Source organism: Pantherophis guttatus, chromosome 1, assembly GCF_059756535.1.
Source record: "Pantherophis guttatus breed Tessera chromosome 1, ASM5975653v1, whole genome shotgun sequence".
Taxonomy (NCBI): Eukaryota; Metazoa; Chordata; class Lepidosauria; order Squamata; family Colubridae; genus Pantherophis; species Pantherophis guttatus.
The window spans coordinates 104,054,926-104,071,681 of record NC_142063.1 but is presented as its reverse complement, the minus strand read 5'-3'; the positions used below and the strand labels follow the sequence as shown (position 1 = coordinate 104,071,681).

The following is a 16,756-nucleotide window of genomic DNA, read 5'->3' as shown; positions in this document are numbered from 1 at the left end:
GAGAACCGATAGCAAAAATCCCTGCCCCCCCCCCGCATGCCCAGCTGAGCTGCACAATCATCAGAGGCTTTTTTTTAACTTTTAAAAGCATTTTTTCTACAACCTCTTCGGCCGAAAAAATGCTTTTAAAAGTAAAAAAAAAAAGCCTCTGATGATCGCACGGCTCAGCTTGGATCGTCAGAGGCATTTAAAAGAAAAAAAAAGAGTTTTTTTCTTTTAAATGCCTCTGACGATCCAAGCTGAGTTGCCTGATCGCCAGAGGTTTTTTTTTCTTTTAAATGCCTCTGACGATGCAAGCTGAGTTGCCTGATCAGCAGAGGCTTTTAAAAGGAAAAAAACCCTTTTTTTCTTTTAAATGCCTCTGATGATCCAAGCTGAGTTTCCTAATCACCAGCGGCTTTTTTTCTTTTAAAAGCCTCTGATGATCCAAGCTGAGTTGCCTGATCGTTAGAGGTATTTAAAAGAAAAAAAGGCTCTGCCGATCAGGCAACACAGCTGGGATCGTCAGAGCCTTTTGAAAGCATTTTTTTACAACCTCTTCGCCGAAGAGGTTGTAGAAAAAATGGTTTTAAAAGTAAAAAAAAAAATGGCCATGCCCACCCAGGCACATTACCCCCCCCAAGCCACGCCCACAGAACCGGTAGTAACAAATTTTAGATTTCACCACTGCTTTCAGCCTAAAGTTGAATTTCCATTGAACTGAGTCTGACTTGATAGCAATAGCACTTAGACTTATATACTGCTTCACAGTGCTTTACAGCCCTCTCTAAGCAGTTTATAGAGTCAGCATATTGCCCCCAACAATCTGGGTCCTCATTTTACCCACCTTGGAAGGATGGAAGGCTGAGTCAACCTTGAGCCTGGTGAGATTCGATCTGCCAAACTGCTGGCAGCCAGTGATCAGCAGAAGTAGCTTGCAGTATTGCAGTCTAACCATTGCGCCACCGCGGCTCATTCCATGTCTCATTCCATGTTCTCTGGGTGACAATCTGTGATGAGCTTTTCTAAGGCATTATCACAAACTCTTCAGTAACTGAATTACAGAGGAAAGGATTGCGGCAGCATGGGGCTGCTCACAAAAATACAACACCTGTATATAAAGCAAATGTTAAATCATCAAAAAGAAAAGCCTGAGCCAAGATCCAATAAGAGAAAAATGGGATGCTGCTAAGAAAAAGGAAGAAGATGAGGGAAGGAACTTGAATAAAACCAAATGTGAAAGAATTTAAAAATTCAGAGGCTGTGGCTGATAACTGAAAAACAGGAATAAACAGGGCTGAGAAGGAAAAATATGTGCAAATGAAATATTGAAGGGAAGTGTAATAGAAAAAAAATACTAGCTCTTGGGAGGAAAAAAGAGGGAAAAAGAAAGTTAAATTCGCCAAACCCAACATGTTTGCACAAGGCCACAGACATTAATTTTCACTGGTTATATAAATATCTCTAGTTTTGTATTGTTCAATTGTCCAACTTCTACATCTTCTCCATTTTCAGTTTCCTCACTCTTTTAACATTTAGTCAGGTGACCCACACTTCCATATTCTTCTTTTGTGCTGTAGAGTTCAGGATCTAAGCACATTGTTGTGCTAAAACAACAATAGTCAAATAGCAACCTTTTGTATACGGTGTTGAGTTGCTGCTCTTAGAAATGACAAGGCCAAGTGGGTTTACAGTATTTGCATTGGGATATTTTTACTCCACACCTAGGTATGCAAACATAAAATATTTTTTTTTAAAAAAATCATGCCCACATTTTTCCCTAGTGAAACAGATAGCCAGGACTATCTGTGAGGGCTTGGCTGGCCCTGGTCCTTGTTCTTCTCAGGAGTATCAGAAAATATTCTGCTTCTCCATCACTGCTGAGAGGGCCCAGCCAAGCTGCTGATGGCCCACTGACTGCCTTGCAGAATTCTAAGTGAGAATGAATAGTCTTCGCTCAAGATCCAGAGTACAGAGTTTCCAAACAAGGGCAAAGGAATGTGGTAAACATTAGTTTGGAAAATAGCTGCTCTTCACATGGAGCTTTTGAAATGTGATGGGAGAATGGAGTTCAGGCTTGGTACTTGCACTGAAATGCCAGAGGAATTCTTGTTTCAATTAGGGTTTAGAAGCTAACCGGCATTGAACTTCCATTCTGCTAGCTACAACAAAACAATTTGGGCCAAATTAATTTCATGGACAACTAACAAAACATGGGATTGTTTAGGTGGAGTTATGAAAAGGGCAACATTTAAGGCTGGTTTCATTTTTCACCTATCTTGGATATTTGTTAGAAAGTTTGAAAAAGTATTGGAAAAAAAAAACAAGGTTGGCTGTATTTAAAGTCCCATAATTTTTCAATTGGAAATTAGCTTTATATCTTGTGCCCAGAACAAATTGAAAGACTAATTCTGTAATACTTCTTTGTTACTCTAATAAACAGAGCTAGCTAGTTTCAGCCCATATGAACTTGTGGTACTGATTTTGAACAGCTAGTCCATTCAAAATGGAAGCCTTTATCCTCTCTCTGAATCAGCTTAATTATATACACAATACACAAGGGCTTGTGGATTGGTTGCTATTATTGAGCTAAATACATGCAGGGCACAACAAGCCTCTATAGTATTTAGAACATAGAATAAATGTGAAGGAACTAAATAAAACACTGCAGTACAAGAGCACACTCTTGTACTGCAATGAGTCTTGTACTGCCGTGACTCTACGCACGGCAGAAAAGAAAGTTGAACACCTTTCATATGCTTTGTCTCTGACGAATTCTTGGCATCACCTGGCAGAACAAAGTTCCAAATAGCGCAGTCTTGGAATGTGCTGGAATTTCTAGCATGTATACACTATTGAAACAGTGACTTCCACGCTGGCTGGGGGATGTCGTGAGAATGGCTGATGGTCAGATTCTGAAAGATCTCCTGTATGGAGAATTAGTGCAGGGAAAGCGCCTCAGAGGGAGACCACAGCTGCGATATAAGGATATCTGCAAGGGGGACCTAAAGGCCCTGGGAATGGACATTAACAACTGGGAAACCTTGACCTCCGATCGTTCAGCTTGGAGGCTAAAGACACAGCATGGCCTTCTCCAATTCGAAGAGACACTTGTTCAGCAGGCTGAGGCAAAGAGGCAGTCCCGGAACCAGCGAAATCTGGGGGCTGGGCAAGGGACAGAATGTATCTGCCCTCAGTGTGGAAGGGATTGCCACTCTCAAATTGTCCTTTTTTAGTCACACTAGATGCTGTTTTAGGACCTCTTTTCAGAGCACGATACCATAGTCTCTTGAGACTGAAGGATGCCAATGAATGAGTGAAATAAAACAAGGAAGCCTTGAGATATGTTAGAGTAGTATTATTACTTAAAGCAGGATGCAAAGTTAGGTCTCTCCTGAACTCCAGCTGGAAATTAAATAAAAATACCATGTTTCCCTGAAAATAAGACTGGGTTTTATATTAATTTTTGCTCCAAAAGATGCATTAGGGTTTATTTTCTGGTCAGGTCTTATTTTGGGGGAAATAGAGTACTAAATGCATCCACCTGGCTGACAATCTTAACTGGGGCTTATTTTGGGGATAGGGCTTATATTATGAGCATCCTGAAAAATCATGCTAGGACTTATTTTCTGGTTGGGACTTATTTTCGGGAAAACAAGGTAACAAGGTATCACACATAAAGAGAGATAATAAATTTGGCTTTATTAACATTTTTATTTACTATTTACCTGATCGGTACTGCCAAATGACCTATTTCAAAATGATAATGAACAAATCACATGAAGACTGATTGAGGTCATGGTTGGGTCTGCTTAGGTTGAGTCATGTTCTCACATGTAGGCGGTGTGAGTTGTTCTGTTTTCCAGTTGATGCCAGCTTGTTAGACTAGTTTGCAACAGTTAGTAGGTTATTGCACTTTAATTCCATGGCGCAATTACATTGCCCCATATTTATTGAGGTTATTTGTGTTTGCTTTCTATTCATTTGCATTGCTTTCCTATTAAATGAACTTTAACTATCCAGGACAATATAAACTACTATGAGCCACTTTTTAAAGTAACTCAACTCCAGATGTTCTTTCAAAGAAGTAAATTATCTAAAGTGTGCACAAATTCTTTTATTAAGAATGACAAATAGGAGAATAAAAAACAAGAGATTTTTAACAGAAATTGTTTGTTATAATGCTTGTTGTTATGTCTCGTATGTAATCAGATTATATTTCCTTAATATTAAAAATTGGAAACTCTTAAATTTGACTACTTTCTTGAAGCATTTCAAACAATCTGAAGGCCTTAGTTTAAACTGTATCTCATACTTTACTACCCATATCTCTTACTTCATTTTCCAGTCAGTTCCAACATCAGTTTTTAATGTAGCTTATTAAAACATTAATATCTTATCTATATGGCATAAATGCATTACTCTGAATGTTGCATGACATTTGAACATTACAATTTCATCAAAATTACAATGTAAACCCATTAAGGATTCTGGATAGAGGTTACCAAACAAGCAAAAAAAAAAAAAAAACAACCTGTAAATTATCTAGTATTTTTCATGATAAAATAGTTTCAGCACCATTGGTCTAAACCTTCTGTGTTTTTAGAATTTTTCCTTCTTACCAGGAAATATCAAAAGAGGAACAAACTGAGAGAATATGACTGTATTCACATAATATGCTAAGCCACATGACTATAAACATGCTGCCATTTTATCCCTGCTTGTCCTACATATTTTTTAAATCACAATACGTGTTTTTTCTGATGTCCATACCTGAGAGGCTACTATTAGTTAGCATGGACCTATTTAGCAGGTTTGGAAATTGCAATCTCAAAGCCTTCTACTTCAAAAGTAGGATAGAAATACTTACAGAAGTACGCTGAATAGATTTCGTAGCTGCCACTGACATAAATATTCACTAATTTTAATATAGTTGATTGTTGTAGTAAACTCTAGTTGATTAATGTCCATAAAATGTTAATAGATTATATTGCTAAATGAAGTACAGTTAACATTCAAAATGAATATCCAAAATTTAGATATGAGTAACCATCAATCATGAGGCCATGGGGTAGGTATTACTATTGTGTCTGGCGCACAATCAGCCTGTTGTTCAGACTGGCTTTGACATTTTTATCCACCTATTGAGTCCTTTGCAAAGACCTGGGATAGGCAGATGTTATTGTTCGATGGTATTAAAGGTATCATCTCAGGATGTCAGCTGTTCCAGGTAAAGCAAAGGATCTTTGTTTGGAATACAATTCAAACCACAGCAGAACCATATGAGGCAGTATTCTGAAATCCAGATGTATCAACTAAAACAATGGGGAGGATGTTCCCCCCCAAAAACAATGGGGGGGGACCCCAAATCAGAAATTAACAAATTTATTTCAGAAAAGCATTTGGAGACAAACATGAATGGGTATTAAGGTCTCTGTTTTTAGAGATTGGTCAGGTATCCACTGAGACTTTAGCATTATTATATAATGCCATTGGGTGAGAATTAGGCATAAAAAATTAATAAATAAATAAGTAAATAAAATTAGTCCCTCACCATCACAGATAATATTGAAATATAGGTCATGTATCATTTACAGTGTAATGTCTATGAAGACTGCTGCTTTCACAGTGCTATCACAAAAAGTTAACTGTATTCCATGTCTAGTGTCTTTTATTACTTATGACTTACACAATGGTATTAAATATTTCTACATTTGTGTAGCAAGATGCAACAATTTAAGGATTGATTATGTGCAATCAAGTCATTTTAGGCTCTTAGCAAACATATAGCTAGAATAGAAATAGAGATGTTATGAACAGTTGTAAAAGGGATAAATATGAAGTTAGGTTGGTAAATTCATTAAAATTGTTAACATGATGAGATGTTTGTCATATTTCTTAAATATAAGTATAAAAACTTAAGTACATCTGTGAGGTTTTGTTACTTTTATTGTAATGATAAAAGCCTCACACTACATGCTATGTCCCTTCAGGGCTTCACACTACATGCTATGTGCCTTCAGGGTGTGCATGCAATGTTGTGATGCATATAGAAAAAAATACAACTTTTATTGTGATAAAATGCTGCTTTAGTCAGTTCTTGCCCATTCCCCAAAAAGCTATTGCTAAAAAAAAATCTAATTAAATTCTGTATATTTAAACTAGAGAGCCAGTAGTGGTTAAAGCATCAAGCTAGAAGCCAGGAGACCACAGGTTCTAGTCCTGCCTTAGGAACAAAGTCAGCTAGGTAACTTTGAGCCAGTCACTTCCTCTCAGCCCTAGGAAGGAGGCAAAGGCTTCTGTAAAACCTTACTAAGAAAATTGCAGGTATTTGAATGGGCACTTGCCTGGAGTCAACACTAACTTGAAGACAGAAAAAAAATATTTAATTATCTTACCTGTTGACAATCTTCTTCAGTAGCCATGATTTGCAATGCTGCAGCTGCACAGGATAATTAAAGCATAATTGTTTTCTTCTTTTTCTCTCATGAAGGAGGCAGTTCTTGCTTCATTCAAATTTGCTTTGCTTCTGGATCTTGTGGCAGGGATGGTGATAGAAATAGCCAGCCTCTGTCCCTATGGTAAAGGAATCTAATCAAATAACTGGTTTCACGGTGTACAGAGAACAGACAAATAAATGAACATGCAAAAAATAGGCAAATCTTTCTTTCTGATAACCAAAACCACTTTTGGTTACTATCAGTAGCTGTTTCACTGCCATTATCAAAAGCAGTTGAATTGCTAGTGCTTTGAAGAGAAATAACTTGAGTTCTCACGGCCATGGGCAGCCCTTCAAGCTTTGAGTTTATTTTTTTATTTTTTTTTTAATTTGATAATATATGCTGCCCTTCTCCGGAGACTCAGGGCGGCTTACAATGCGCTAAGCAATAGCCTTCATACTTTTGTATATTTATACAAAGTCAGCTTATTGCCCCCACAAACTGGGTCCTCAATTTACCTACCTTAGAAAGGATGGAAGGCTGAGTCAACCTTGAGCCTGGGGAGATTCGAACTTGCAGTAATTGCAGGCAGCTGAATGTTAATAACAGGCTATTAGTCTTCAGCAATCCTCCAAAAGTTGCTTCTGAATTGTAATTTTAAATGTGACAAAAGGTAAAATATATTTTATTCATTTTGCAGTGGACTAAGGAGACTGATTTTCCAAGGAGCAGCAGGAGATGGAAAGGAAAAGTTATGGAACTTGAGAATTGTTTGCCCAAACAGCCAGATAGCTGAAAGTCAAGTGCAGAGGCATATGAGATTTCAGGACCCAGGCTGGAGTCTTCCAGGCTGGTGTGGGTCAGGATCACACCTATACATACATGCCTCTCCCCTACTATATAGGTTATATTCTGGTTTTCATTCCTTTCTTTATTCTTTCTGAAATAGAAAACTTGACTACCCTGCTGCTGATTCAGTGGTCCACAGGAGAGGATATAGAAAATATAGCTTTCTACTGTACCTGCTTTGCTTATTTTTCCTTTCCATTGTTACTGTTTCTGAAGCTGTTAAAACATTCACAATCAAATATCTCACTTCTCTATTGTATGTTTCCAGCACAATCCCTAATAAAAAAATCTCTGCCTTAAAGTCTATGTGTTTTTTAGTCATTTTTTTCCAACCATGTGTGGATTTTAGTCCAATATCTTTTCGTTTCCACATGCAAAGATATTTTTTCATTACCATTACGGATAGTCACTAAATAAGGCAGCTGCCAAACAAGGACTACCAGCACCACATCAAAATGATGATTGCTTCCATATCCGTAAAAACTTGTTGACGCTTCTGTCATTTAGGCAAATTTTCTGATGGCTAAACTATTATTTTCATCTCTTCTTTGCATGATGTTGTTGAGCAAACAACTTCCTTCCTAGAGTTGGGAAAATGAAAGAAAAGAATATATACACACTGAATTTGCCATTATGGAAGGAAAAACAACATGAGACATCCTTCTTTGCCAGCAATCCTATGTTCTTTGTAATGGAAACCTCACACTTGTTGCCAAACTTTTTTTTTGGGGGGAAGGGAAAGTTCTGCCTAAATATGTATATACATTTTTTGTATATGCAGAAGGGATTCATTTAATCTTAGCCAGCTTCAAACTGTATTCAGAAATCATATACAGCCAAAATACTTCTACTTTATCTTGAATTGCCTTATACTGCCTAGGTCTTAAAGAGAAGGAGATTTTTTTACAAAATTACACTATAGCTGTTTATGATACGATATATGTCCTTTTATACTTACAGTGATATGTTTATTTTGCCATGTTATGTTTTTAATTGTGCCTATAAATATGAATGTTGTAGAAAAAATAATTCTTTTGTGCCTTTAGGTAAAAGATTTGTAGAAAAATAGATTTTTAGAAATATAAAAAACAGAACTTTTAAAAATGTTACAAACATTTGGGTATGTGTGCCTGCAAAGCAGTGTTTTTTTTTATATATCAAGTTTTATTGTTTTTTTCTTTCACGCACACCCACATATTTTATGAATAGAGTATTGATCATATCATATCTTATACAACTTGTCATATCCAAATAAATTTTACATAGTTACAATTTCTGACAAAATATTCTTTTTCCCTACTTTTTTATCTTATCTTAATACTTCTACACTTATTATATAAACAATATCACCATCCACCCTCAAATCCTAATTTTTTAACATTATTTCAATTAGTTATCTTATCCATTGTTAATCATATATATTCTCTTTTAACTTTCATATTAATTCGTTCTTCATCCTAATAAATTTAAGCATGTTCAGGGTTGCCTTTCTACCATTTCATCTTTCTTATTTTACAACAATCTTATTTTACAACAAAAGGAGAATGCAAAGCAGTGTTGACTACCTGATTTTTAGAAATCTAAAAAACAGAACTTTTAAAAATGTTACAAACATTTGGATATGTGTGCCTGCAAAGTACTGTTGGCTACAGGCAACTATCTGGACTGGTCCCTGCAGTTTTCCTGACAAGAATGTCAATAACCTTCCTACTTTCTCAGTCACTAATATTTTTTTTTGTTATATAAGTTATTAAACTTTTTCTATACCTTCCCATTTTTCCCCAGGGAAAGAGTTTATTTATATATTTAGTATTTATTTATCAAATCTAGATATTGTCTATATTATTGTCTAGGCGAGTTCCTTTATGAGTCAGTCTAGGGCAGGGGTGACCAACCTTGCCAGCTTTTAATACTTGTGCACTTCAACTTCTAACCATGCTGGCTGAAGAATTCTGGGAGTTGGAGTCCACAAGTCTTAAAGTTTCCAAGGTTGGACATCACTGGTCTAGGGTATTTTATTCTACACACCTGCTGGAACTGCAAAAGACATAAATATAACCTCTTTATAGGAGGGGTTTTTGGGGGGGCGGTGCAGTTGGCTACTGTTGCAGTGTATTTCATTTCTTGTTGTGTCCTTGCATCTCTGTCGTAAAGATCTCTGTAAATAACCACTTAATCTCTCTATACTGTGTTTATATAGATGGTTTCTGCAGGGGTGAAATCCAGCAGGTTCTGACAGTTTCTGGAGAACTGGTAGCAGAAATTTTGAGTAGTTCGGAGAACCGGCAAATACCACCTCTGGCTGACCCCAGAGTGGGGTGGGAATGGAGATTTTGCAATAACCTTCCCCCAGGAGTGGAGAGGGAATGGAATTTTGCAGTGTCATGCCCACCAAGCCATGCCCACCAAGCCACACCACGCCCACCAGGCCACACCCACAGAACCAGTAGTAAAAAAATTTGGATTTCACCCCTGGGTTTCTGGGTCTCTGCATCTTACATGCAATAACCAAAATTAACAAATATGAAAGACAGATGTTTCTGATTAGTAATTAATTCTAAACTTTATGCATAAACTAGCAAAACTGTATATAAATTGTTAGAAGAAATCTTGGTAAACATTCTCTGAAGCTAATGTACTAAATGAGTCAAGCATTTTGTTTACTTTTTATGTAAAACAACAAATTGTACTCTGTGAAACTGTGCATTATTATTCTTCTATTTTAGCCACTAGAGGGATCCCCAAGAATGTTATTTAGCAACATATGCGGAGGGGGGGGAAAGCCCACTATGTTCAAATTTCATCACTTGTTCAACATTGCATATCTTCTTTTTCTAATGAGCTTCAAACCATTACAAAATTACATATATTCTAAATGAGATAGTGAATTCTCCTAATTTCTTTAATGAAACTATCCTTGATTATTAAACCACCGATAGAAAAAGTATCAGCTTTTAATCAACAGTAAATAGTTATTGCTTTCTCAAATGCAGAATATTTTGGAATCAGGACAATATCATCAATCAATTTTTCATCTCCATTTTGGATTTTTTTCCCCCTGTTTTGCCTTCCAGTATTGATAAAATCTTATATCCAAAATGGTTTTGCCTAATGGGAGATAAATTTACACAGGCAGGTTCTGCAAATTTGTATTCATCCACAAGTCATTTATTTGAATGTTGCACAGATACAATCACACTGAATGCAAAGACATCTTTATTGTAATTATAGAACTTACTGGTGGACAGAAAAAGGGAACAAGCTCTTTAAAAATGAAATCTAATTTGCTAAATATAGCCGTGCTTATTAGATAAAAGGAACAAGTAATACATGTTCGTTAATATGAACATACTGTTTAAGGGCAGGATTTTAATTCCTACAAATCTAACCTTTGCTTCATGAGCACTGGTTGATGTTTGTAATTTGTAATTTATATGACAGCTATGTTGAGAGTGCTAACTTTGGTTTATAGAATTATAAAACTTCATTTCATTTCTTTTCATTTTTAGTGCCAACACTGCCTTCACTCCTGGAGACTGCCTGGATAACTCCCTGAAGTTTCCTTTCAGAAGTGGCTCACTATTGTCTCTTTTCTAGGCTTGAGAGAGAGTGATTGGTTCAAAGTCACCCAGCTGGCTTTGTGACAGGCAGGACTATTACTCATGGTCTTTCCAAATTTCTAGCTTGATGCCTTAACCACTACACCAAATTGGCTCTTTTATGCCTAACACTAAATATTGGGGGTAGACATACTGATATTCTTGGCTTATACATCAAAATTAGGAAGCCAATTATAGTTCAGCATCCTGGCCCTCAAACTGTCCAAAGTATTTGGGATTTCAATCCGTATTAAATGCCTGTATTGCTTTTCTTCCAGGCATTCAAAGTTATCCACTGTTAATTTATACCATTCTAATAATGATTTAAGGTACTCTTCTTAAACAACATGCGTGATTAAAAGGAAGAAGTCATATCAAGCGTATTTTCCCAGGCCAGAAATTCTAAAAATTAAATGGCCAAAACTAATTGTACTATTCTATATTTTCATCCAGTGGTGCACTAACTCTGGCTAATGGTCTTCTAGGTAGTAGGAGAGCAAGGAGTTATTGAACTGATTGTATTTTACCTATTAAAATATGATAAATTCTTGAAAGGCCACCTGTGCATTCTGCTGAGTTGGGATCCTGGACTTTTTTCTACAGAAAAAGAATAGACATGGATCATGTTTTGATCTTTGAATTATGGCAAATAATAATAGCAGTCAGTGCAGAATAAATTTGTCAGATAGCCAATTAGGCTACATAATATCTGGATTCAGACTCTACATCTAAATGAACAAACATAGATCCTGTATTACCAACATACTAGACCCAAAGAAATAAATCACAACTTACTATAATGGGCAGTGGTGAAATCCAAATTTTTTTACTACTGGTTCTGTGGGTGTGGCTTGGTTGGCGTGGTGTGGCTTGATGGGCCTGGCTTGGTGGGCGTGGCAGGGGAAGATACTGCAAAATCCTCATTCCCACCCCACTCCTGGGGGAAGGATATTGCAAAATCTCTATTCCCACCCCACTCTGGGGCCAGCCAGAGGTGGCATTTGCCGGTTCTCTGAACTACTCAAAACTTCCGCTACCAGTTCTTCAAACTGCTCAAAATTTCTGCTACCAGTTCTCCAGAACCTCTCAGAACCTGCTGGATTTCACCCCTGATAATGGGTTGGTTCATATGATGTGCTAGGACACTACCTGGATCCCCAAAATAGGCTAACCCAAAATAGTTTTGCTGAACTTAGAATGTAGCAGGTCATGACTTCAATTATGCAGAGGACAAGGGTAATATAGCTCAGGATGAACAGTTTTCAATCTGCGCCAGCATTTGAAGTAAGGCTAGCAAAGAAGTGGGAGCTTCTCTCTCTACAGACTTCATATTGTTTTGTGAATATGAACAATGAATACCTGAAAACAATGGAACTAATTAATCTTAAAAGCCAAATGTTTTCATCCAAGTGGGTTGCTAGTCTGTTTATTCTTTCATAGGACTCTTGGACAAATACTGACTCATTGAAAATATTTGTATTTGCAAGCACAGAATTTGAGAGGCCTAGGTCTAATTCCAATCCTCCATTTGGATTTCCTTCACCGTCCCCTGCATCCTTTCTCCCTCTGATGGCTGCTGTTCCATCTCCATAGTCTTGCCGTGCTTGCGTGTTCAAGAACAGCCATACCAGCAGTTGCAGCTTCATGCTGTGGCAGAGGTGCGGGATTTGGCAGGATCTTGGCAAATGCCAGGCTCCTGATGCCAGCCCTGAAACACTATTCTGTGCAGAGGGCAAGCTGCAAAAAGCAAGACCACTTTCTGAAGCTTTAGAAGACAGAAATGAGAGCAAATAGTTCCTGACTTGTTTGGTTTTTGTTTTTTTTTAAATAAGGATCCTATTTCTGCCCAACTGCACCCAGGAGGTAGAACCTCTCCCTCCTTCCTTTCTAGACAAACAGCTCTTTCTTCTGTTTTCTCTGGAAGCAAATAATATCAAGCACAGGACACATCTTTCCCACATGAAGTAGTCCACTTGCATTAGAGAATGCAGGAAGCCGGACCATGAGGTGGCTTGTCACCTTTTAGCACTCTTTCAGAGCAGATGGTGCTTCCCTTTCTGCAGTCCTCAAAGCCACCTTCTGATCATGACAGCTGAACTCTTGATAATACAGTTTCCCACCATTGAGAGTTAGGCCACAGAGGAAACTTCAGCCATTAAATGGATATATCACAGGTGATGATGATGATGATGATGATGATGATGATGACAACAACAATGATGATGGTATCATCCCAAACCAATCATACTTATCCCAATAAGTACGATGCTGTCCTTACCCACTTGCAGCTCCCAGCTTCTCAAATATTCCTAATGTTTCTTTGCTACCAAAATGTTTCCCATCCCATCTTACAATGAAGCTAGCTTCTCTCCGAGGTCATTATCTGAAGGTCATCCCTGAAACTTTTTCTGCTATCTAACATAGCAGAAGAGTCCCTTGGGAGTTGGGCGGCAAAGAAATGTGATAAATAAATGAATAAATAAATAAATAAACATGATCCCCGCAGATGCTTTTGCTGCCTAGAAGCAGAATTCAATTGTCATTTAACTTCTCATTGCTATATTATGAGGGAAGCTTCCTAAACTAACAGACTTGAACTTCCTTGTTACAGTTCCCATGCTGTTGGTATTTGTCTGATCCATAAAAACATGTGTAGTGTTGTTAGATTAAAGCCAGCTGGATTTCTAGTTGAAGAAATTCAACTAATTCTGCTCTATGTTTCTGCTGTTTAATCCCTTCCCTGGTTTGTTTGTTTTCCCCCTTATTCTGTTTGCATTGGGAGGTTCTGGTGGCACAATTTTTCATTTAGTTTCCTATTATCATTTTGGCATTTCCTTTGTCCAAATCTTTATTGATGTTAACTGATTTCGTTTCTCATGATTTCTCTGCCTACAAATAAATGTATAGACATAAGCATTCCTTGCTGTGAAATGCAATAAAGAAATTCAATGCATGTGCTTTCAAGAAATCCTAGTGTTTTTGATATATAACAGTAGCAAAGAAATATGCACTCTTACAATGCATTTTATATCATATATAAATATTCATATAGATTACTTACACACATACTGTCCAGTGATGGGTTGCTCCCGGTTCGATCCGGTTCTATAGAACTGGTAGTAAAACTGGCGGGAGGCTCCACCCACCCACCACGACATCATCATGGGTGATCTGTGAGCGAAGTGTGCATGCGCGGTCCCATTGCAAACCGGTAGTAAAGATAAGTTGAACCCACCCCTGATACTGTCTGTCATATGTAATTGTCTCCTGATATGATTCAGTATCCATACTAATCTTTGGTCAAATGGATCCTCGGAATAATGGGGTCAGATTATATTAAAATTCTGCTGATTTGAAACTGCGTTATTTCTTTTCTTTTCTTTTTTTTTTTTGGAAATTTTTTTTATTTTTAAACAAAACTTAAAACATAAAACAATTATCATCCATTACAATTACAGGAAGTGTATTGATTGGTTACAAATCTTTTGTGCTTAATCCTCTATCCAACATTTTCTTATTTAACAGTTTATTACATTATTATTCTCATTTACCAATTATTTAACAGTAAATTGTCCTCTATAAGGGGGAAAAAAACCCTTTATATGTTTTATTATCCATTTCATATTTCATATTTCATTTCCATTCTTTCTTGTCTAACCATTGATAAAATAGATCCCATATCAAATAATATTGTTTATCTTCTTGTTCCCTAATTTCAAATGTCAATTTACTCATTTCAGCACACTCCAAAATTTTCTTGATAACGTCGTCATCCGTGGGTATCTTCTCACCTTTCCAATTTCTAGCAAATACAATTCTAGCCACCTTTAAAACATTCACAATTAAATATCTGATTTCTCTATTATATATTTCTGGTAAAATCCCCAATAAAAATGTATCTGGTTTAAGTCAATATGTTTCTTTGTCATTTTTTCCAGCCATTTGTGGATTTTAGTCCAATATCTTTTAGCTTCTGCACATGTCCACCACATATGGTAATATGAGCTCGGAGTCTGATGACACTTCCAACATTTCTCCAATTTATTCTTGTACATTCTGGCTATTCTCACCGGGGGTAAATGCCACCTGTAAAATATCTTATACAAATTTTCCTTATATGCTGTTGACATTGTCATTTTATAATTCTGCAACCATAATTTTTCCCATTTCTCTAAGTCAATCCCATGACCCACATTTCCCCCCCATGCAATCATTGTTTCTTTAACTTGTTCTTCTGCCAAGTTTACTTCTAATAAATGACTGTACAGTTTTTAATTACATGGTCATCAGAACCTGTTAAGATTTTATCTAAATTTGTCAAGTTACTATAAAAACCCTCCTTTTTAGAATCTTCATCATATCTAGACTGTATTTGCATATATGAAAACCAATCCATTTCAAGCTCTTATTCTTCTAGTTCTTGCTTTGACTTAAGTTTACCCCTTTCATTTAATAATTCACCATATCTAACAATTTGTTCCTTCCTAAATGTTATTGCGTGTGAGACTGCTTCAATAGGTGATAACCAGACTGGAATTTTTAAATAGTAACATTGTTTGATCTTCTCCCAGTTTAATAACAAAGACTCTTGTATCATATGTCTTCTGAAATAACCCTGTACTTTTGTACTTTTATACCACATAAAAGCATGCCAACCCTACAATAAATCATGTCCTTCTAAAGTCAACAATCTAATATTTCTTAGCGTTATCCATTCTTTAATCCACATCAAGTTATAAGCTTGATAATACAATTCCCAATCCTGCAAACCAAAACCTCCTCTTGATCTGACATCTTGCATCAATTTTAGTTTTATCCTTGCCTTTTTGCCCTGCCATATATATTTTAACACCATTTTATTTAAATCTTCAAAATATTTTTTCCCCAACTTAATTGGAATTGTCTGAAATAAGTATAAAAGTCTGGGCAGTATATTCATTTTAATAGTTGATATTCTCCCTATCAATGATAGCTGCAAATTCTCCCATTTTATTAGATCTGTCACTATCTGTTGTTTAAGCTTATCATAATTATTCTCCTTAAGAGTACCACATCTTGCTGTCAAATGTATTCCCAAATATTTAACCTTATTCGTGACCTGCATCCTTGATACTTCCGCCAATTCTTCTGTTTTTTTAACATATTTTTTGTCAACATCTTCGTTTTGTCTTTATTTATTTTCAAACTAATTTATGAAGATGGCGAAGGACGAATTTTGATGGTAGAAATGACAGGCAACAACAGGAAAATATTGCTAACAGCAATATATGCTCCTAGTGACAATCAAGAAAACTTTTATAGAAAATTACATTTGAAATTAATAGAGCTGGACTACGACAACATCTGTATGATGGGAGACTTCAATGGAATAGTAGATGAGAAAATGGACTATAATACACAAAAGACAACAAAACAAAGTAGGAAAACTTTGCCGAAATCTTTTTTTAAGATGATAGAGGAAATAAATTTAAAAGATATATGGAGAGAAAGAAATGCAAAAAATAGACAATATACTTTTTATTCCAATAGACATTTATCATGGTCCAGAATAGATATGATATGGTTGACAATGGACTTGACCTCGAACATAGAAGAAATAGCCATAGAAGCTAATACTTGGGCAGATCATAATCCAATGATGATGAGCTGGAAAGGACAAAGGAAAAGGTCTAGATGGACTTTAAACACTATAATATTAAAAGAAAAGGATTTCCTACAGAACATGGAGAAAGAATTAGCTTTTTTTTTCCAAAGAAAATAGAAAAGAGGATACATCACTGCAGAATCGATGGGATACCATGAAAGCTTATGCCAGAGGCCTGATTATTAACTATACAAGGAAAAGAAATATTAAGAAAAGGCAAGCATATAAAATTCTAGAGGATGATT

The 16,756-nt window shown here is 36.4% G+C and overlaps 1 protein-coding gene across 1 annotated transcript in view; it reads right to left on the bottom strand.

The window, feature by feature from the left end:
- The window catches only part of TRPM5 (transient receptor potential cation channel subfamily M member 5), a 60,719-nt gene extending 54,315 nt beyond the window's left edge, over positions 1-6,404 (bottom strand). Inside the window, exon 1 of the mRNA XM_034416887.3 lies at positions 6,378-6,404. Coding sequence (XP_034272778.2) covers positions 6,378-6,404 — 27 coding nt within the window. The remainder of the gene's footprint in view (positions 1-6,377) is intronic.
- Between the last annotated feature and the right edge of the window lie 10,352 nt (positions 6,405-16,756).